Source organism: Hetaerina americana, unplaced genomic scaffold, assembly GCF_022747635.1.
Source record: "Hetaerina americana unplaced genomic scaffold, ioHetAmer1.1.p SCAF_10, whole genome shotgun sequence".
Lineage (NCBI taxonomy): Eukaryota > Metazoa > Arthropoda > Insecta > Odonata > Calopterygidae > Hetaerina > Hetaerina americana.
The window spans coordinates 42844181-42868473 of NW_027286070.1; the positions used below are offsets into that span (position 1 = coordinate 42844181).

Genomic DNA, 24293 nt, shown 5'->3' on the forward strand with positions numbered 1-24293 from the left:
GTGATGGTTCTACGGCCTTGTCCCGGTTATACCTTTTTAAAGTCTTCAGCCCCTATGCCCAAATCATTTTCAGCCCTTGTGAAACCTGGAATTTTTCCCCTAGGGTGCCGCCCGCCGCTTTAGGCTTTTGAGTAAGCCTCGTCCGCCGGTGGTTTGGATAGCGGCCACCTGTGGCGTTGGAGCACCTTTGGAGGCGGGGAGCAGGTAGTTGTGGCGGCTGGGGGAGAGGCGCCCTATTCTTGAGAAAACGTATCTGCTTCAGTCCGAGGAGAGCGTGCAAGTGAAAGCATCGGAAGGACGTGGTGGGGTATTTTTCCCATTTGTGATCAAAACGTTGGGTCAGCTGGCGTGTGTTTACTTGTGTATGAGTGTGTCTAACTCATCCTTGCCTTCCTCACTTTGGATTTTAACTCGAGCTTCAACCATCCCGTGGAATTGTTGCTGAAGATTACGAATCGCATATTGTGTTGTGTCGGAGAGCAGACGGTTTTCTGGTGAGTGCAACATTTTTTTCTGATCTACTCGTGATCAACCTCCGCTCTTCCCTAAGAAGTAGGCGCGTACGCTGCAATAGCAAGCACCCTTTGCTTTAAAGTCGCGCAACTGCCGAGGAGAGCGTTTTGGTGAAATTCTGGTCATAATTTTGTGTGCGTACTTATTGCGTATTTTATGTCGGTTTTTTCTTTTAAGTGCACCTTATTGATTTTTTAATCTCTCTTAATGTTAAATAAACTATTTTCTCTTCCTGTAAACCAGAATGTGCAAAAATTTCCCAATGAATGGCACCTTGCCACATCCCTTTAATATTCACCCTCGTGCCTGAAGGAAAGCTAGATTTTGATCAGCTTTGTTCTGTTGTTTATATAATTGTTGATATTGAAAAAAAATATTTTTAAATGTTCTCATTATTATTTACCTTGTTGTCGTGTCAGAATTATGGAGACATTTTGAAGTTGTACATTGTGAGAAATATTATAGGCGAATAGTAGCTATTTTTGTTTTTGTCGTATTTCCTCAGCCTAAGAAGCTAGAGTTAAAGCCATCAATTTTAGGCCATCAAAATAAGTTATAAGGATCAATCGACTTTGATTTAACTACGTAACGCTTCAGCTAATCTATGACGAGTACTGGCCTCGAAGAGTATCAGATGTGCCAAATAAATAGGCAATGCAATTTCAAATATATCATCGGAGAAGTAAGTCTAGTATGACTGGCGTTGAAATGTCTATAATTTATGTCTTCAGTCAGTGGAAATTTTCTCGTTGGATGTGTAATATTTTCCAAGTATTGTTACTTGTAGAAACAATTATTTTCGTATTTCCAATAAATTTGGTGGTCATTTAATAGGTTGTAATAAATGACAGTGTAATTTAAGTATTTTATTGAGCACACACCTGCATAGGCTTAAGTTTAGTCGCGAACTTTGCTTAAATTTGAAAATTGTCGCTTTATCATACGGCTGCAATTTCATCCCCCGAACCAATTCGTTGAGGGCTCCGAGAAAAAATTAAGCCATCGACTAGTTCCACTCCAAAAAGATGATTATGATGCCCAAAAGCGCGATACTTCAATGATAACAACTTTTGCACGTTATTTAAATATTTTATAAACTCACCTTGTAATTATAACTGTGTGATTTTTCTATTCGCGATCACATTATGAGCTGCCGTAAGTCGGATGGTCGTAAAGAACGAAATGTGTTCTATTAGAGAATGTCAAGGAGCATGTCGAATTCGTAGCAAATTAAGAAAGGGCCGACTTCGTAAGGAGTTAATATCGATGACTCGTGGTTTGGAGTTCGGCTCCTGGCTCGAGCAGTTTTTTGAACCCGGTGCAAGAAATGCCAAGGGCACCCGATGGAATGAGAAGTCGTGATATCAGAGCAGTGTCTCCTCGCTCGAGATGACTCATCCGGATATGGTTGCATGGTAATTGTTTTCGAGTGAGTACAAAATTGTTGAACTACCACAAAATTAGTGTTGTTCTAATGCACATTGATGTTATTCTAAAAGCTATGGCATAACGCAGTGAAGTTCTGCTCTTTGTTCGTAAACTGTTGAAAATGTTCAACGGCGTACATTTGCCATGAGTATCATGACAAATGCTTTCAGCAAGAGACGATGTAGATGGGAGCTAGGTCCAACGTAATTCTGTAATCTCAAGTTATTTTTTAGTCGATGTTTCTTGGACGAAATATCCCACAGCATTTGCGGAATGTTGCACCCCTCAAAAATAAGAAGACGTTGGAAATGTATGGCAGGTAATCACTTCCCGAGGGTTGGGAGGGGCGCAGGTAAATGACTATGTCCGGTTCCTCCCGACTCCCCACCATCTCTCTGTGAGTGGGGTCATGTTGGAGGATGAGTCGACCGCCTTCGGCGTCGATGGAAAAAATTTCATCGGAATTTTAACTGAGAGGGTGATTTGGAGGGATGCCTTCGTCCTTGGGAAGAGTCGCAAAAAATCATAACAATGCATACGTTTTTAGCGTGCGTCCCCTCTGCTGCACTATGCATTTGCACGTGTGATAGGCAAATATTTGGTCTTTGCTGGGCGTCTTAGCATGCAGATTCGTTAGCAGGGAATACTTTTCGGGTGCACATGAGTCGAAGATCCTACCAGTTGGGTTTTGGAATAAGTTTGTCCAAGATATCTGTCCTGTTTTTCCGTTGTGTTCGAACGATTCTCAACGATACAAATCAAATAATGAAAATGTTAAATATCCATCAGATTTATATTTGACATAATTTTTCTTCTCTGAAGGCCTTTTTGCTTCTTAGAAATCTTCCCCTCGAGAAATATCTACGCCGTGCGTAACGTAAGCTGGAGTTAAGTTAAGTGTAAGTCGTACACTCCTCGTTCGTCTAGAATTGTGGTTTTGTCGTAATTTGAAGAAACATGAAAACACGCTATGGTTTAAATTAAGACGTTAACTTCGTCTACGATTGCAACTAAAAGGTGCAAAATTTTTCTGAATTTGAATTGATGATATGATCCATGTATGCAACTCTTAATCTTCATCAGCATGTCATATATTTAGCTGATAACCGAATTTTGACCATGAAGAACCAGAAGGATGCTGTTGGTTTCATGATATTTTCGTAGATGCATCTTTATTATAGGTTTCTATGATGGTTTAAAAATGCCCTCCGCTGATAAGACTTTCCTTCCTTTTTTGGATTTTTTAATCTCCTACTCATTTTTCTGAATCACCAAGCGACTTAAGTGATTGAGTTTATTAGTTTATTGTTGTATCTCAATTTTGAATTGTTCAACTGTCGAAAGTAATGCAAAACTTAATCCTAGGAAAATTTTCATTTCTGTTTAAAGTGATATTTGGACGGACTAATGCTTCAGCAATAAAATCTCCGGTTTAAGTGATGGTCACTGAATTTTAAGTTCTTCACAATGGCTACAGCTGTTCCCGAGTACAATATCAATCCGTGAGTTTCCATTTCACTTACATCAATTGCACACATGTGAGGGACTGGAATCGAAACCACGCCTTCGAGATGGCTGGCGAACTATTTCTTCGGAATGCTTGACGTAAGAATTGGATTAGACAGTGATGGAAAGTCATCATTTCGTTTTATGAAGGACTGTGGTCGTCCCTGACTAAGAGCCAGCCCATGGGAACTTAACTTTCAATTGTGCTTTAAATTGTGTGTTGTATGTGGACGTTTAGGTCTATTCATTCAGTGTTGCGTGATTTATTCGATGTCTTCCTAATCACCCGACAGGGATGCATGATAGAACTACGCCAAAGAAAATATTTAAAGAATATAAATCCGTGGGCACTTTTCAGTCGCTATCTCGTATCATTTGTGGAAAAGGGAGTCAATAGATTTATTGCTTTTAAAATCAAGTTATCAAATTTGGTTTCGCGGTTAAATCGGCGAATGGAAATTGAACCACCAACGATCACACCTAAGATGTATTTCATTTCACAAACATTTTCATGCACGCATATTCTTAAGCACCCACTACTTGACTACTTAGTATTGTTACAAATAAATTAAATATTTGTTTTTTTATTTCCCATAATTTAAAATTTAAATTGAATAGAGAGTGCGCCCGGACTAATAATAATTCCGAAGACTGGTGCTCAGGTAAAGCCGTGCGGAATTTCAAGCATGCTGTTTACTCCTCCTGGCCGCCCTAGCGTTTCATACTGAGTTTCTCTTCAGGACGAATATAGAGATGGAGTGGATGTGTATATAGGAAACGAAAGATCTCACCGTGGCTCACCTTTCTCTCGGGATAGGGAAAGCTTTGCGCCTTCGCTCCTTCTTCTTTGCGGTTGGCCGTAGCAACTTTCCAAAATGTTTTGTCCTGCTTCGACGTAATGGTGTGCTCGTGCGCTACAGTAGGAATTTCAGCTCCAGATTCATCGGCATGCGATTTTTTCAGAGCTTCGATTTTAGGCATCGCTTGCGGCCGACGCGATATAATGTTTTCTCATATGGAAATGATGGAGTGAAAACGTAATTTCCTTGGCAGAACCTGCAACATCTCTGATCCTTAATCACATTCAAAATGAAAAATATGTAATAATGTGAATGCTTATCTGTATTTTCAGTGGTATAGCATTCCTCCTTAAGAGAAATTTATGATATACAAATTTCGTATCGTCCCCCGAGACGTGCATTCCACGGATTCCACAAAAAGAGCCGTTGTATGGTATTTTATGCGCTGTGACGATAAATATGGAGAAAGATAGTTGATGTTCATTTATTGCTTCTTTATTCAGGTGTGTTTGCTCAGTATTAGCGGACATCATTCGAGTAACTTTGGAGATGTATGTGTGTCGCCTAAATATTGGCTCACAGTAGCGTTCTCAGTTGGCCTATTAGGTTCAGGATAGGCGAAGTTTTAAATGTATGATGGGACTATGACGACTGGAAATGATAGGCCACGCTATCCTTTACGCACTACTTGGGCCGCATCTCGCAGATAGGACCCGCACCATCATCATGCTCTTTGGAGAAAATTTGCGTATATTTAACGGTTTAGAGATATTAAAAGTGAATTTTCGTATTGCTTTAATTTTGCATCATACCTCATTAAAAACCCAAACCTTAATAATCAAGACAATCCGATTTTTTATTTTTAAATATCTTAGGTGTCCTGCATTAATCATTAACATATGTTAAATTATTCCCAACGAGTGCATTAAGAATTCAATCTATTTCAATAGTTTCAGCCTCAACTTTGTGGAAGTTCATTTTAATAAATGAAAAAGAAACACTTTGTTCCAATCCACCACTTTAAAGTGGTGGATTGGAACAAAGTGTTTCTTTTTCATTTATTAATTCAATCTATGTATACAGTTTGGCGGACGATGTAATTTTTCAAATGATTTTGAATATTAAATAGAGGTGTTATCAACATAAAAACTGGTTGATGCAATTAAAGTTGTAATTGATGTAATTTTTCTTTATTCGTCATAAATATTGTCTGTCAAGGGACCAGTGTTTGTGAAGCAATTTTTTTACTCCTTCCTATTGATTTCCACTGGTTTAAATTGCTTAGTGGAGTAAAAAAATTAATTTCTTATGAGCATGGGAGTATAAAGAATAAGAGGAGAACTAGTATTTTACGATATCATGGATATAATTCATTGAATTAGGAGAAAACAGTGGAAAATTAAGAGTCCGAATCACTCCCTATGACTGCGTTCCTCACAATTAGTATTCCCAAATGAAATATTATCACATTCGTGTGATGCACTGTGACATAGTATTTTAAAGTATTTGAAAAGCTTAGTACCACTGAAATGAGATGGCATATCTTTCTTGTACAATTTACGAAGACATGGACCTTAAAGTAGTTCAGCCAACGTTGTGAATCTGCAGAATGTTGGGTTATTCATTTCATTCAATATTTTTATTATTTGTGGATTACATGGCTTAACTAATATTGCATGCAACTTAAAAATGCATCATCCTCATTTTAAGTTTTTATAGTGTGTATAATTGTGTAAAAACCCACGAACTTCTAAAATATATTCGTGTTTAGAGAATTAATACGAACGTCTATACGTTTATAGTATATCTTCGATTACTATTATATTAAGCATGCACATTTAGAAAGTATTTCTATTTCGAGACAGTCGGAAATTGTGGGAAATCTATGAAATAAATGCATAATGTACGTAGTGGAGATACTTATATAAATAAGCAATCGCTCCTAAATACTAATGTTGCGAAATAAATTTCTTTGCCGCTGATAATTAAAGTTAATTAACTTATTAAACTTATATTATTAACTAATTAAAAATTAACTAGATGGTTTGGTGAGCGAAGGAAAACTATCTGTCTTGTCAGGAGTGGCAATAAATAGAATACTGCTAATTTTGCCACAATATTGCACTCCTTTTCTAATATCGAGTTTGCCTGACATTGATCGATTTCAGTCGCGCGTTTACTTGTATTTCTATGAATCTCACCCGTAGGTCATTAATTTATTATTCACTAGGGTCTGTTCCGCCACAAAAATTCAGGCAAATGCCAAGGAAATCTATGATTTTCGTAAGATGTATGGGAAAATTCCCTCAACCTTATGCAATCACCACGCCAGGCGTAGATGCAAGTACGCTCTCGTAGATACAAGAGTCCCGCCTCCCCGTCGAATTCCTTTGCATGATTAAATGCATGGTTTGGTTTTAGAGTATTAATTTTCCTTTGAGGTTTTTATGAGTTTCTGCTTTGATTGCCTGCTTTTAATCACCTGCGGCAATATCCATTTCTGCCGCATGGGTCGCCGGTTCCATTTCGTCCTGCGGCGACCTTCCGAACCTCCTTGAGTGGTATTTTTGGGCGGCGTTCTTTATTTTTATTCTGTTTCGGTGGAGTCTTGTATAATTTGCATTTAAGCACTTCATGATAAAATTTTCCTGAACTTATAGTCTGTTGCTGGGGTATATAATATGTATGAATTAATTTTCAGTTGAAGTTATCAGTGCGAGCAGTTGTTTTGCAGTCTGCTTTCCAATCTTTTCACTTCTTATATAAACTCTTTTAATTACTTCATAACTTCTTACATATGAATCGTCCGTTATCTGTTTGAAGGTCTCCATTTGTGGCCTTCCTCTGTAGTTCACCCATTCATTTTTCCTTGCATGCTTCATTGTTTCCATTTGGATGATGTTTTCTGAGGGAATATGAAAAAAAATTATCCCCTTCTCAACCTTTTCTACAAATTTTTTTATATGGTTAAATTTCATTAAATATACTATGCCAATAAAATTGAACGGTGTCCTCGCTCTCTCTTTTTCATGAGGATTGTTAAACTAAAACGACCTCTCTCATTCTCCTGGTTTTCTCCAACTGGTCCTTTCACAAGAATTCTTCCTTCTTTTAATAATTTAATTGCAGCCCAATGTAATTAATTATTGTCAGAATCTTCGAGTTTCACGCGAAAATTTTGACTGTTCCAAGTGTCTGCTCCCTTATTCGTGGGAGACTGAAACCAATCGAGGTCCTCTTCGATATTCGAAATTTCGGTATTTTATTTAACTCCGGAATCTTTGTTTCTGCTGTGCAAAATTAATTTGCGAGCTTTTGGTGTTCCCGAGAATTTTCCACGTGCATTTTCTTCTAAAATGGTCGTGGAGGAATATGCATTTCCCTAGTGGACAAAATTTGGAGCAATATTCAAACATGGGACAAAACATGATGATAATTGCAACACAAATGAAAAAGATGATAAAAGCGGGTCTTTAAAAGTGGGAAAATGATCTATTTCCGTTTGCCGCTTGCCTATTGCTCTGTTAATATTTACTTTTATCAGTACCTATTATTTGCCAACGTTTTGATAATCACTGAACGCAGTTATTCATTTTTAATGTTAGTATTCTTTCCTTAATTTGTTTGATCGACTTAAAATGCGGGAAAGGAATATATGTACGAGCTCGTACATTTTTTCGGTAATAGCAAATTAGAATTAGAATGACCGCTTTTCCCTTATGGTGTTTGTTAATCAATTAAAATGACGGTATATTTTTTAATAAACATCCTAATTTCGTATTCGGCAATTTAGTACTAGTTATAATATTTATTTATGGTAAATATTTATTTTTTATACTTAATTAATCAATTTCTTCACCATTTGTTATTACACTTGCCTTTTTGAATTTTGACGTTTAGCACAGATTTTGCAATAAGGATACCGCATCGTGCGTCTCATAATTTCCTATTATTGTATTTCATTATTTACAATGTCAAAAGGAAAAGAAGACCTTTCACTTCTAAGTCATTTCACGACCGAGTATATTCCTGAAGTGGATATTCCTTTGGGCAAAGTTTGGCTAATTCCGTTCGTAAGAACTTAAAATAAGTCTTCTTCCGCATACTCGATGCGAAAGGGATTTCAGTAGAAGTGGAAGTCATTGTTTACTTAATATGTGTAATTTAAGAACGAAAGAGCGACGGGTAGAAACATTATTTTGCATTGCAATTGTAAAAATGCACTTTAATTAGGTCGTTTGTTACAAATATTTTCTGTTGATATCATCCAATGTCATACCATTGACAATTTTTTTAGATACTTTTTAGTGTGACGAAAGCTTTGGATTGGCATGGACAAATAATAAAACTGTTGTATACTTCCGAAGCACGAGATTCCTTGACTTATATACAGGATCAATTTGTAATCTGAATAGATACCTGTTGCCCTTGTGTGTTAACTTTTTTATCTTTTAACCTAAAAATTGAATAATATTGTAAAATGTGAAGCTCATTTTTATGAGATATAATGATTCACATTTTCTGTCGCTGTGTTCTATCATAGGTATTTGATCGCTTTTAACTTTTGGAACTCTTTGTTCTCTTATACCGTCTACGTACGACTCCGAAACAATATTATGATATTTATTTCTGATTTTGAAATTTTAACAAGACTATGATGTTGAAAATGTTTATTTCTCCTTAATTTTCAACTTATAATGTTTCAGATTGTTGAAATCCCTCCGAATCAGTGGTTCTGCCTCTCCGTTGTCTCGTGTTTTTTCAAGGCCTATGCAGTTCTTTGCGTCTCAAAGATTACTCAATTATTTTGTGATTCATTTATTAATAATCTCAGTTTATTTTTTTATTCTATCCGACCAAGTATCATTCAAACTCCAATGAGTTCCAGTCTTATGGACTGATTAATCGGAAAATTATTTTGAAAAATCAAGAAAAACCCCGCTCTAAGCAAAATAAACTGTTCAATATTTGATTAGCCAACGACTAGCTTAGAAAAAAATTCAGATGAAAAACGTCTGAAATTTAAAAAAAATGATCACTTTCTAGGCATTGCTTACATTTTTGCTGATAAGTTATACCCGATTCCGTGAATTGTGGTTTGTTGTGTGTGCTGAGGTATTGTGGTCTGTGACTGGTTGGAAAAAATTGAAAGTTTTGTGACAAACTCTGAAAAAATTATGATTTATATAATTGCTTCTTTTTCTTCTTCGATAAATTAATTTACCGCTTATAATTGTGCGCATGCGGACAATCGTGTGATAGATATTGTCCTATATATTCTCAAATACTTTTACTGTCATTCACTTTCCTCGTTCTTCTTTCTTATTTCCAGAAGAATGGTTTACGTGTCTACCACCAAGACAATACTCGGTGATTTCCCTCTTTCCTAATTAAAACTTCTATGCATTACACCATTTAATATTTCAGAAAACATTATTTCAATATTGACCGCCAATCAGTCGTACAATGTACAAATTTATGTCTTGTCTTAATCAATTGAAACTGAAATATTCAAAAAAATTCAAAGTCAGGTGTGATTTCGTTAAAGTTTCTAACCTCCATGCTAGACGATGAACAACTCCCAATATTTTTTCACGCTGTTATTTTAAAAATTCTCCCACCATATGGACATATTGTGTCATTATCAACTTGAAAATGTCGTAACTGGTGGATATAATGTTCGTTAGTTTCAAAAATAAAGTTTCAAAAGATTCACAGAGCTCTTAATATTATCTCCAAGGAGTTGATATTTTTTTTAATTTTTTGATGCAGCGAGGTCCGTTCTTTCCATCTTTTTTCGGATTCTTACTTCAAATTTCTCCTAATTTGGATTTGAAAAGAGGTACATTAACCTGCGTAAGGGAATTAAATTAAAAATGTTTTTACTTTAAAATGTTAAATTTAAAATTATCATTTTTTTCGCCAGTTTTCACTTCACTTATTGGTGCCAAATACTCGGGTACTTTTTTTTGCCCAATTTCACTCCCTGTTGACCAATCCTCCTCCGGACCTTGGTGTTTAGACACCTTTCCTCTTCGGCTGCCAAGAACTTTGAATTTTGTCGTTTCGTTGCGTGCGATTTGGGCCTCCTAAAAATGTTGTAATTCCCAATTTTTTTTTGGCGCGTTCATTGGGAATGGAGAGACTTAAAGGGTGGTCAAAACGAACAAGCGGACGGGCTAAACGCGTCGTTTACTGCCCAACCAACCGAAAATGGAATTCTGGGACTAGGCCCATTACATACTTACATACTTGTATATCCCATCGGTTTTTGTCCTCGAAGACAAGGGAGTTTGCCAGTTTCGTGCGCACAAAATTCGAGAATACCGATCACGTCTTCCAAAAGAGAATGACTATTCCTGCGTTTATTGGGTGCGTGCAAAAGAGGCGAAAACTACCTGGCAGTTGATTATCTTATGTGGGAGGTGGGGTAGACAATTCCACGAGGAAATTTTTTCGATCGAGAGGGAGGGAGCTAGTATTAGTTCGTATTTCTCAATTCTATGAAGATCGCGGTGCGCATCTTCTTTTTCATGCTTCATTCCGCAGATTGTTTTGCAGCTGTTCTCCCCATGGGTCGCTATTTTTCTTTCCGTTTCAATTTTGTAATAGGAATTGCATTCAACATTATTTGTTCTGCATAATATCCTAGTCTTGGTCTTACCTTGTTTTTGTTCATCTCAAGGTATATTTCTAGTTTAATTTTTATCATCCCCTCATGACGCATGATGTGGTTATTAAGTTCGCTTGTCCGTTTGACAATCTGTTTTCATTTGCCTTTCTTCTCCAGTTCTATCTTGAGAATCTTCGTCGGAGACCTAATTAAACAACATTTTCACTATTTCCGTTTATGACCGCAATGCGAATGAACCTAACCTTCTCCTTTCTACTGCCCTTATAATCTAGGTCCCGCTGCCCCATTATTAATCTCTTATTATGATAAAAAAAATGGATTTTTATGTTTTATAATTGTATATATATATTTCTCGTTTTCCACTGCATTGATTTTGCAATTAGTCTTATACGTGCATGATCCACGACAAGTTCATACTTAAATTTGTCGAACAATTTTATATTTATTTACGTATTACTGCAGCTCCATAGGAAAATAGAATACGGAAAGATAGTTTATGTATAATTGATCTATTTATCAGAAGTTACTTTATGATGAAGCAGAGATTAAGGGAAACGGTCTTGAAATTGATGAAGCGGGAGCACAAGGCGGCTGTAATGGAAGTAGGACGTACCATTGGTACTGGAAATGGTTTTTAGGATCTACGTGAACAATTTATATTTTTAGTTGTTCTTTGGGAGAATGGGAGAAACATAGAAAGGAACGGAAAAATGATGGAATAAACTTTGAATGGAAGGTCGAAAGATAAATACTTCATTTTATGAATGATGAAAACAATCTGATTGAAACGTGAGGGTACAGGAATTGGGTGAAATAGGAAAAAATGGAAGGCTACAGTTATTCATCTTACCATCTTAGAAAGTCTAATACGATGAAGTAGAAAAAAAAACATAGCAATAATGGAATATGTTCCTAGTTTTAAAGTCATTGCAATGCATAAGCTGAATTAATAATCCCTAAAATTATAATTTCAATCGTCACGCTAATGTAAAAGGATATTTTTTATCTTAATTTTGCAGTTTAGGCTATCTCGAGGCGCCAAAAGAAACGATTATTGCAATGTGATACATCGTATTTACATGCGCATTATTCCATTTTACACATCTATCCTCGGCGTTTTTAAAATAGTAATTATAAAAGTATTATAGTATGCCATTGCACATGGTCAATATACCATATTAAGTCCTGGATTTGATGTAAAATGGCGTACTGTAAAAGTCGTCAAATCACACTGTCCCATTACAAATGTTGTATCCCCATTTTTCGTTGCGATCTCGACACATCAACCTTATTAGGTTGCTCAAATAAATAAATCATTGTTATAAAGTTCTACCCCCGTTGTGCGCCATGCATTTTTAAGTAACAATATAACGCTTGTGTAAGTGAATCTCATTAAAATAACCAGAGACACAACGCTTGTTTTCTCGGCCTTGATGCCAAACCCTCAGAGAATTTTTAGTTTGTATAGTCTTTAATATGGATTCGTAGTAGGTGGTCCTCTGATATTAGAATAACTGGCTTGAGGAGGGGAGTGAAAGTTTCATATGGATCAGGATTCTTGTAATGGATTGAGAGACTATTTCTGGCTCTTGGCCAGCATGTAGCAAAACATATCGAATGAGTGGCCTTTCGTGGCATCCCACTGTAAAGTGGAGGTAGGGGTTGAAGTAGGAGAGAGAGGGAGATAGGAAGGCCAGGTAGACGAAGCTGGGCGCACCCCCAAAGACTCACTTAGGAATATTTCTTCACGAGCACCACCTATTTTCATTAATATTCATGGGAGTAGTCAACATCAACCAGGAGCTGCGTGGAGTATTCCTTCCCGATCGAGCTTACGAAAGGAGTGGATCCCCTTCCCCTTATTTTGTCTGGGCATTATTATCGCGAACTTATGCTAATCTTGTTTTTTTATTGCATGGAATATTTTTCGGGACTGAGTTACGATTGTCACTCTGGAATGTTGACTGAAAGGCGTGGGTTCATTCATTTCATAAAGGACTCTCTTTTAACTTCTATAGCCTATTTCAGTTTAAAAATATGCCAAATGAGCCGGTGTTATTCCTGCGTCCATCCATAACTCGAAGTTCTACCGATTCTTGTTTTTAGATATCCATTAGCTACTTCTAATGGGCATCGTATAAAATGCTTTATGGTTGACTTTGTTTCTGTGCATGACCGTCGTTAATTTTTCTCGCGCAGTAGTTCCCCCGGGAGATATCTCGGCATTTCGAGTTATTTTAAGAACTCTATTGTGCCTGTTCCCAGCAAGTAGAATGTGTTGCTAAACTTTGGTAAATATATTTGACGCTAAGTTTTCCAGGAACACAATCCGTACGATAACCTACTCTCAAATGTTTCTCGTGGCTATTTTTAAGTATCTATCCTTTCATCGTTGGAAGTACTTAGCGAATAAAATTATTTTATGAAGCCATTTGGCTGAGGTTCCGTTTGAATAATGGTATCTAGTGTATTAAATAAATTATTGCTGATTATTATGTCGTAAATTTAAAAAATTACGATAGAGCTTCCTCTGGTCTGCTGTTGAGCATGTTGAATAATTGAGGAACGCACTCGAAACATTCTCCAGAACTTCCAATAGAACTCCGATGCCTTTAAATACTACCGTTTCTTTTGTTAATTCGATATTTAAAATCGCATTCCTATTACGGAACGTTTATCAATTCGCAGGCTCATTGTGCGATTCATTTATCTTTCCTTCTACATTGTGAGTCACATCTTGTTGGCCTTGGCTCCCAATCCTTACCTTCGCCAACCAGTCTTAATACCCTCCCGATGAAGATTTTCGTGCAAGTCTTTCCGTTCTGATGAGCACTCGTCCATCCAGTCTCATTATTCACGGATCCTCGGAAGCTTAGCAAGCGAATAGGCGAGGCGATTGGAGTACCTTGGACTCGATATAGTCCATGGGCTATTAGGGTTAGTGTCAATGAAGTTAATAAGCTGTTTGACTATTGTTCATCTAAGTGTAATTTCTTAATTTTATCTCTCAATTACTTAATAGACTATACAATTTGGCAATAGCGTGTCACTAGATGATTAAGTGTTTTTTTAGCATTTCTTTATTTCAAAGTTCAATTTACGTTTGTTCGAACAGTTATATATTTAAAACTAGCCATGTATATTATACGCATTACTGTAGAGCCTTTTTTTGCTTTCATACTGATAATATTTTTAAAATTTTTAATTCCTTAGAATTTATCACATCTTATTTGTAATTAATCGTGACATGAAATGTCTTATCTTCTTCTGGTAGCCTTTAAGTAACATTGGACTATCTGAAGAACATTCAGATATAATAACAGTACGTAAAGTAATAATGAAATAGTCTACACGCGCATCTGTTGAATCGATGACCAAGATTGGAAGCCGGTTTTCACGCTCTTTCCACGAAACACTTCATCTCTTTGAATAGAATTTTCGTGAAAGAAATATGGAGGTCGAATGGTCAATTTTTTCATCCGGTTATTAAACAAATTTCATCGCTTTCTTGAGAGGCCCGAAGAACAGGATTTCTTACCGTTACATATAAATTACGAGATTACGAAATTACTCGTATATTGCCTTAAAAAAATATCCCATAATTTCAAAGAAATTAGCCGAGCGAATCTTTTAATCATGATTTGGTGAAATGTTGCTCCTGATTATTGCAAATTGTTAGGAAGACCCGTAAAATATTTCATGCTCGGTTTCATGCATGTTCATTGTAGATGTTTAAAAATGTTTGCATGCCGTGTGTTGAAAATTAATTGTGAAACTAATGAAGTCTTCGGATTATTTCATCATTGTTTTCTTGTAAAAAAACTTGTAAATTTAAAAATAATTAAGTAGCTTTAGTAAGCGTAGTGCAATGCTAAATCCACAGCCTACGTCGTGGTATGGTCTAAGCGCTCTAAAGCGGCTTGATAATATTCGAGTTTTTACATGAGCCTGTGAAAGGGCTAGTACGTGTACACCAATTATAGTTAGTATGCACCATTATTTAATTTTTTGACCGCTTGAAATTGTGATTTTGTTTTATCGATTGTGAATAGAAAATAAGGCAGATGACAAGGATGACTTTTTATCAGATCTGTTTGTTTTATCTCTGGTTTTGCTGTGATAGCGAATTTTGCCAGGACAACATAGGTATTTAAATATGCAATAGAAGTGCAGATTTCTATGTATTATGGTGTTCCCGGTAGTTGAACCTACCGATATAGTTTGGGATCTCAGTTGTAAAATTAAACTCGAATTCTCTGTAGCCTCAGTGGATTATTTGAAAATTGTTCCTTTTCTATATATTCAAATGTACATTTGAAATTTCTGACGTCGTTTTGAAGCATATACTGTATTCACGCGTATAAAATAGACATGTTTCCTTTGGTTACCTTTACAATTTATGTGTTCATCGTTCTCTAATATTTTCATTGAAAATACTTTGTCTTACTTTCAGGACGCCCAACCGTCTTGCCAAAGCGTCGTCATGGCGCCAAGCCGAGCGGCTGCGGTCAGCACTGCTTTCCTATTAGTGATATCACTGGTATCGCATGTCGTAGCGCACGTGGCATTAACCTACCCCCCCGCGCGTATGTATGACCTCGACTTCCTTGACAACTCACGCACCAAAGGACCATGCGGAATGCCAAAGGGTGAGTTATTTGAAAAATATAGAGACCACCCGGATTCGGGTCTGCTGAAACTCTTATTGAATGTAACCGCTAACAAACTAGTCTTGTTGATATTAGCGATTTTTTTTAATCCGTAAAGAAATATACATGTTGAATTGTTTTATGTGGCGACAGAACGCTTGGTTTAATTTCCTCTTACGATGTTCGAAAGAAAAAATACATTAAAAACAATTATATATATTTTTTAAATTGGTTCATAGTGGTCAGTGGTTAAAAGTACTTCATTTTTTCAAAAAATATTTTTAATATCAATAATCACTTTTGTTGTCATTACGTGACTGTTGATTCAACGATTTCTCTTATCTAACAATCCCCCCCCCCCCGATTACCACATCGAAATATTCAGTCATATGTGAGTACGGGATTTTTTTTTGCTGATGTTATTTCTGAGTTGTTTGGATGGCCATTTCTCAGTTATGGGTTCATTGAATTTCTAATATATGTGGTAAATTATTGTCGCAATTGAGCTACTTATCTTGCGAAATTACCACAACCTTCTCAGAAGGTTGTGGTAATTTCGCAATGTGACAAAAAATTAGGACGCCAAGGCAAAATACTGCAACATCCACATTTACTATACATATTACTGTGAGATTCGAGCAGATTTCTCCACATTAAACGAGGAATATTTTATTTCTTATGTAATCCAATTGGAGACAAAAATTTACTTTTCTCATTTCGAGGGTGTTGACATCACCTCATAAAGTTTGGTCATGCGAAATAGTAATTCTGACGTGGCTCAAATACCTATGCGTGAAGTACACTGAGAAGTACGGAAGTTCATCGATAGAAATTTCATTTTTTTGGTCATGTAAGTACTTACTATCTTTCAGCTTCGCCTTGTAGTCCAACATCTTTCCCAGAGAGCTCAAATCTCTTGAAGTTCTTGAACTTTATGTGCGTGGAGGTATGTGCTTAGGAGTACCAATTATCGTGTGTATGTAAATATGCGGAGCTCAATGGCATCATATATCACTTTTATAAGGTACGCAGGTTTATTTGGTGAAAGTACCATTAGGTTATTTTCCTTTTCTGTTTACTTGGGATCGCGCCATTCAGAAGCCGGAACAAACAATTTATGATCGCGTGTGAGTGAACCCTCTCCGCAAAGGATAACTTCGTGAATTGTTGGATCGGTTAGTCAGGTTTTTGTGATGATGCGATGGAGAGGAAAATTATAATGTGGAGCGAACATGCGCGTAATTGGGATAGATAAAATATGGCTTTCTATTATTAAATTTTTCATCGTCTGTTCATGGGAAAAAACTGCACTACCCAGTCTTAAGAATTGAGTACACACGCACTCTCTTCGTATGTAGGCTCATCCGTTTTGATTCGACGCGGAGGTGGAGTGTGACCGCTTGTCATTAATTGTAATTGCCTCTTGCAGTGATGCTGGAATGGGTGCCCAAATTTATTGATTCTATGCACTTATTTTTCACATATTTCATGCATACATGCCCTGTTTTGCTTTTTCATTTCGCGAAGTTCAATAGAAGGAAGTCATTTGTACTTGTTACATTAGAAATTCTGTTAAACATCCCGCTTAAAAAAAGATAATTGCGTAAAATTTAATGTTTAAAAAATAATATATTTGTTGTGAAGATTATAAATGGGCCCTATGCATTTCAATTACTTTGGATTGCGATAATCTCGTAATATTCATGAAATGCCGAGCAAATGGAAACCTTGGTGAGCAAACTTATCCAAAGAGTTTTATTTTACAAGGGGTAAGAAAATTTCCCTTGGATTTCACTCTGACAGAAACGATTTAGATTGTTCTCCTCATTTCGCTTAAGGCACTCAACGTTTAAATTTCATGAATACTTTGTCAGACTACTGAAATCAAGGACGAAAAACTTGGACGTCGAAAAAAACTGGGGTTGACTGGCAGATCTTCAATTGCTGAATTCAAAAATGAGTAAGAGAGTGTTGAAAATCAAACTAGTATTCCTGCAAAAAATGTTAATTATTAATTGAAAACCGATATTTAAAATGATGTACTGCGATTTACAGCGAACTGATTGCCTAGGTAGATGCAACATTTAACTTAAGTGAGTTAGGTGCTTACAATACTGGAGAATGCGTGATGACAGTAATGATTCAACTTTCTGCGTTTACGAAAGCGCCAGTATAGAATATAGTTCTCGGGTCACGAGTTAAGAGAAATTTTAGATACCTGTCATATTGATGAGAGCGGTTTTCCCTTAGCATTTGAGGATGATGATGTGATTTGGGGATCATTTGATGAATGTCTTGGGAATCCTCTTCTCCATGGGCGTCATGTTATTCCCGACACCAAGGCTACTCGATGGGGTCGGCCTTAACGAATTTCACGCATAATTTCACCGAGGTCCCGGATGTCTTCCGTCTCAACCGCAACACTTCAAGCCCTCGGGTGCATTCTTAGCTTTTAATTCTGAGCTTCCGGAGGGCAGTCGTTCAGGATCCGTCGCAAAAGTTTGCCATCGGGCCACATAAAATTGTGAGATTCCCCATAGGCCTTGCTCAATCGCTATTTCCTCCTCAGATTCCGGGAGAAACATTCTGAAGGTGTGAGAGAAAATGCGAGAGAGAGTGGAAGGAGACTCGTGGGGAGGAAAACTGCAAAGTGAGCGTTCGTGCTTAATTCAGTCATGATATTAAAATATCACTAGCGTCAATAAATTGCTATTCGGGTCCACACTTTGGAACGGATCAGTAAAACAGTCAATAACAAGAGAGGATAAAATTAAGTATATTGTGTAAGGCTGTTGGGATATGAGCTGTTACAGCCTCAGCGACCGAGTGAGAAAAACTCCTTGCACCAGGAGCGCTTCTTGAAAATATAACGTACGAGCGGATTAAAACAGAAAGTACCGTTCCATTAGATTAAGGCAGAAAGAAATTATTAAGATAACAAATAAGGAATGTTTGAAGGATCTGCTCATATTGGACGCAAGATTAATAAAGATATTGTAACAATGTCGTAGTTAATCTTTGCCAATTACTGTTAAAGATGACGCATTATTGCATTTTCACGGATATTCTGGATCCGGAACTCTTTTGTATGAAGGGAAATCAGTTAAATCCATGTTAGAAGCTGGCACACTCGCGCCAATTTCTGGTTTATTACTGTATATAAAACGAGAGGTTGTCCTTAGCACTGGTAGAGTTTCATAGAACATTATTTTTTAGAAAATGTATCCCCGCTTTTGCCGAGATTTTATAATGGAATACGTATGAAACCTACTGTGGGTTTTCTACAGTGAAGTAGTTATGAGGAAGCTTACAATATATGAAAGCAGTGTTGTAGTATCTGGAATAAACTTGAAAATCTGCGGATTTCTGTTACACATGGGCTTTTATATAACGATATTTGGTCATGTTGTGCGTCTATAGGGGCACCGTGTCACTGGTTTCATTGCGGTTGCTGCATTCGCCTTGGGACACGAACTCACGGTAACTATCCGCGAGTGGTAAGGGAGTTAAAGAGATAGAACGTCGTGCATTTGAGACGTAAGCTGCCAAGGAATGCGAAAGGTGGAATTTACGAGCGTTGCATTGGTTGTTCCGATTAGCGGATTGTTATGCGATTGTTCCCATTCCGGTCCTGTGTATGAGAGGTCGGAAATGTGCGAGGGCGATGGTGGCGAGGGAAATTTTCTCCCAGCCGTGTCTTGTCCTCGAAGAATCCTTTCGCTCTTCGTGTCTGGCGCGAGGTTGGTAACCCGGGGGTTCAATGGGCTTCTTCCCCACCCATTTTCACTTCGCGACACATGGCCCCGCGTTCGTCGTTGCTGATTATGCCATCGGTGGCACGTTTTGTTTGTTCCCCGAGAGTTGTTTCCGCAGTTTTAGTGCACTTTTATCTTGCGTGCTGTCCTTGAAGCGAAAGCGGGCGGTTATGGATCCCAACCCACTACCCTGAGGCAAGTGGAATTCTTCTCGGCAGGATGTTTGGTTGTCATGGCGCAAGAAGTGCCTCCTGACAGATGGAGCCACGGTTTCAATCCCCGTAGCGATGAATATTAACACTTCTTGCTCCTAGCAGTGAGCATGTTTTCTTTTGTTCAAGAGAAAAATGTTAATCTTCCAATCCTATCCCGTCTCCAGTCACAAAAAAAGGATCGTTTGAGTCGCTATCTGCCAACTTAAGTTTCTTGAAAATTATGCGAAAGGTAAAAGGGTGGTCAGTCAGACCGTTTGAACGTCTTCTTTGATAGATCAGAGGAGAAATGGCGTAAATTGTTTAGAGAGACTAAGAACGAGATTCAATTGGCTACACCCATGATCACACATCTTAAAATATTTTGAACGAATATGACCATACCTTATTATCTTAAGTCATCGTGTGGTGAAAGAAAACTCTCTTGAAAGTAAGCTGTGGCCATTATCCATCTAAAAAAAAATTGGAAATGAAGTCATGAAAAAATATCAAAAGCTATTTTTTTCACGTACAGTAATGTGGTTTATTCGTGATTGAGGAGTTCGTGATTCAAGGAATAAATTGGACAGGTTCCTCAAATAGATTTAAAGAAATGGATATGTTACAATTGCAGTTGATTGAAATTCGCTACATGTGGCTATACGTTTTTTTTGACTCCATGAAACAATAATCAGCTAACAGTTCCATTTGTGGTACAATGAATGGAAAGTGAGAATAGAAGAGATATATTGAACGGTGCCCATAGAGATGGTTGTAATACCAGGACTTAATGGTTCGGCCTACTCTTCAAAGACTATAACAAAAGAATTCTTCGAACCAGCATCCTTGGAAATGAAAAAAATTCATTTTAGTAATCCTCAACTTTCCCTCTGTTTTTTCCTTTTCCCTCAGATGTCCAGGTGTGCGTAATTGTTATTTCTGCCCAGTGATGACGCAAAGGATTGATATGGGATCGCCTATGTCTCACGCGAATGTAGCCTTCGTTTCAACCAGTGGTTTGATTTTTGTTGAAGCGAACATCTTACCCCCAATCACTAATTTTCAGTTATTATATTGCGCGATCCTTCTGAAAATGATGAAATAATCCACATAATGGTAACTTCTTATTCCCTTCGGCCGTTCCCATACTTTGGCAAGATCTGGTTTTGCTTAATCTCGGGTAGATTTGTATGCACTTACGGCGCAAGAATGAAAAGGTGATGTGCAAATAGATCAATACCAGAATTTGTACTAATACGAATGGGAAGGTCCGTGAAAATTGCTCGAAGCTCCGCTAATTTGTTTTGCCGTAAACGGATCAGCTGGTGTCCTGATTCTCAAACTTCGCGTGCTTACAAAATACGCACTCACAAGAGAAAATGAACGATTTGCCAGATGATTTGAAATGTGATTTAAGGAGTCATGAAGTAAAGCGTCTCTACCTGAAAAACATATGCTGAATGTTGATCAGTATCAGTATCGTAATCTAATGGAAAATTTAATAGTGTTTCCATCAGTTCCATTCGGTCACGATTCTAATGAAGATACTCCCTTCGCTCTAAATCTATTGTAGTAACAATCTTCAATTTTATCTCCTTTCTTTCGAAAAAGCAATCTCCCGATATCCGATTTCCGGGCAAGTGATTATCGGAATAGCAATTTTCACAAAATTGATTCTTGTCCTCTTGAGTCGAAGGCATTATCAACCTCATCGGGAATCGCCGAAAGTTGAAACGGTCTCTCCTCGAATTATCTTGTGAAGCGCATATTTAGCCCCATTCGCAGCACCACCACCATTAACTACATAATCCTTGTCGGCAAGAATTGAAAGCGAGAAGGTCAGTCGGGTGAAAAGAAATTATTAGATTTTTAAATCGGCTACCTACTCACTTGCATGCAAATACCGAGAGCAGCTCACATCTTTCTTTCCCTTTGCGTCTTCCGAATCGCAAATGAACTCGCGACGCCAGTCGGTCCCCCACGGACTTGCAACCGACAAACATTGCTCCCTCTTCGCCTTCGCCAGCTAGGCAAGCATGCACATATAACTTGCGCACATAAAGGCGCGGTCCATTAGTCTCTCTCCACTTCCCTACAGCCTTGGCGGTCGCCGGCATGCGCCTTCGTCATTGTTGGAAGGAGCCGTAGGCGTAATGGAAGCGGTATGAGTAGAAATGGCATTTCAGGAAATGGAAAGAATATCTTTAGCACAGGATGTGTAAGTTTGGATGTATCATCGGAAAGCGTACGGAATCGAAGTAAACACTGCCAGTGAGTGCGTTAAAGGTTGCCTAGTCACAGTTAAGGATTGCTACATTATTTAGAATCACATGACCGAAAAAAAATTTTCATTGCCAGTTTTTTGTTTAAATGGCAAGGTTTCTGAGGTTTTCATGCTTTTGAAAGTAGAAACTGTGTTACTTTTATTCGCAGTTAAAAAATATGTAGTTCTTTTGAAAAAATCATTGCGGAAACTTGAATGAATCGCCTGGCGCTTGGTCGACCACTTCAGACGTGGTGTGGTTTAGAAATTTGCTTGGACTCATTTCTTTTCGTGGTTCTGCGAAAGAACTCAAAACTAACTTCCCGACGATAGACAACTTATGTAGGTACACATGTGTATTGTTGTTTTTCAACTAACTATTAAATGCTGTCAGAAGGATCATTGTAAAAAAAAGGATGTAGGATGTTAAGAATGACCGAATAGAAAACCTAGTTACGAGTGAAGACATTAGCACATACCTCTCTTCCTAGGGTGGCGGATAATTTAACTCTTTATATGTATATCTTTTCGTAAAAACCCTGACATAAATCCTAGGGACGATCTGAGTATTAAATTACTTGTCATCTGGGTTTCTACCATTTCATCTCGATTCAAGAAATATTATTAGTCACAGTAACTTACTGATCAAGGTAGTACTCTGGCTCTAAGCCTTGCTCCGCTTCAAAGTCCCGCCTAACACGGCACAACATATCCTAAAACCACACATTACAATTAACCATTGTTTTAACTTCACTTACTATTTATTTCCTTTTAATCCGCCCACATACAGGCTGAACGGCTAATCTTTCGGTCCATCTATCGCGCTATCGCCAAATTCTCCCCTTCATCGTAATGTTTAAGCATTTCAGGGCGTATTAAATTTTACTGTATACATTGCAGGATAAATTTGTATTAATTAAAATTCATGAAATGATTCTTTAGTTCTTTTTGTGTTCGTCCTAAAATTATTGGCTTTTATTCATAATTTCTCGCTTTGACCAACCACTCTACTCAATATTTACGAAGCCCATCAATTAGTATTTTCGCATTTGTCTAGCATGTACTTAGCAGTGGCACTCCCAAGAATGGTATGCTTCTGAAGGACCCTCGTAGGTGGCAGGGGAGATCTTTCATCTCCAAGAGCGCGCTATCCGACCCTCAAAACAAAATTCCTTTAAGTTTCAAATGGCTAGGAGGTGGAGAAAAATGTACGGGGAATGCAACTGGGTGCAGTGGGAGGAATCTGCATCAACTTGCAAATATAGTCTGGCAGGGGGGGATGTTTTTCTCTTTGACTGTGTTGAGTGGAAGGAAGTTTGCGGTTTGTTCGCGATTAAACTGCGAAGATAACGGGCAGTGGATTACGCCGGTGATTTGCGAGGGGGCGGGAAGGCAAGGAAGCAAGGTGCGCCCTCCAGGTGAAGGGAGAATTCCTGAGCGCGCCGACTCTGGCGCCGTATTGGACACGGAAATCACGTGACCATCATAGAGAGAGGTTGCCATGACGACGTGGGCGTCATTGTCTAAGTGAGCGCGTCCATCGGAGGGTATCCTCCTCGTCTTGGTTGCATTAACTTCCAGTGACGGTATTCTCTATATTTCATGGGTGCCCCGTGGAATGACTGCATCGCCGATGGCTTCCGTGGTGAAGTGGAGAAGGGTCTCGTGTGTGACAAACGAGGGAATCGAAGAATTATTCCATGACGCCCGCCTCCAACCGTTTTACCCATGTTGAGACCGTCAGTTTTAGTCGTTCACAGTTGCTGTCGTGCTTATATTCTGTTCTCATGTCATCAATTGGCTTGTGCGAATGATATCGAATTCTCTATTTCCTTCAGAGTCTAATCTATAAAGCATTCATTACGAGGACTCGACCGAAGTGCCCGCGTTTTTGAGGACGGGCTTGCATCACATACTTGAAAACTAGGCACGTAGTTCAATAAAAATTGACGAGGTAATGAGAATATTCGAAGTATGTCGTGACAGTTCTTTTATATTGCCTCAATGTAAATACCTCGTTTTAATTTAATCCATTTGTGAGGTTATTGCTACCGAGAAAATACGTTATTCGAAAGTCATATATGTTGGTATAAGTTGCCTCTTTGATGGCTACCTGTTTTTTAATCAATAATAATGATGTATTAATTCAGTATGTAATCAAAATAAATATGGTATGCTCTCAGTCAGGTTCAACCTAAAAATATTATGAGATATGTTTTTACAAATTTCATGAACATCTAATACGGATTTTGTAAGAAGCGACCTCGGTCTGTACCAGCGAATGAACACCAAGTGTTCATTCGCTGGTACAGACCCTCAGACCCTTCTCCACGAGAGTTATTTTGAAATATTTACAATCCTCAAAAGTTACCGAAAGTTACCTCGTGCGCTTTCACTCGGAGTCTAAAATCTGTTGTGTCATTGTTACATTATGGCAAAAGGCGCGCAGTGTGCGGAAAAATTTCGGAAGTTGGAGCTTCTTGATAATTAAATTACACCAACGCCAAGGATCATTATTCGATTCTGGTCCCTCGGGGTGAGTTCTGTCTGCTAC

The 24293-nt window shown here is 37.9% G+C and overlaps 1 protein-coding gene across 2 annotated transcripts in view; it reads left to right on the forward strand.

Annotated features, from left to right (window-relative positions):
- The first annotated feature begins 286 nt into the window (after positions 1–286).
- The window catches only part of nahoda (DOMON-like domain-containing protein nahoda), a 187777-nt gene continuing 163770 nt past the window's right edge, over positions 287–24293 (forward strand). For both annotated transcript variants that reach the window (XM_071598568.1, XM_071598569.1), the window contains exons 1-2: positions 287–494; positions 15335–15530. In XM_071598568.1, the coding sequence (XP_071454669.1) occupies positions 15365–15530 (166 nt within the window). In that variant the 5' untranslated portion in view covers positions 287–494; positions 15335–15364. The remainder of the gene's footprint in view (positions 495–15334; positions 15531–24293) is intronic.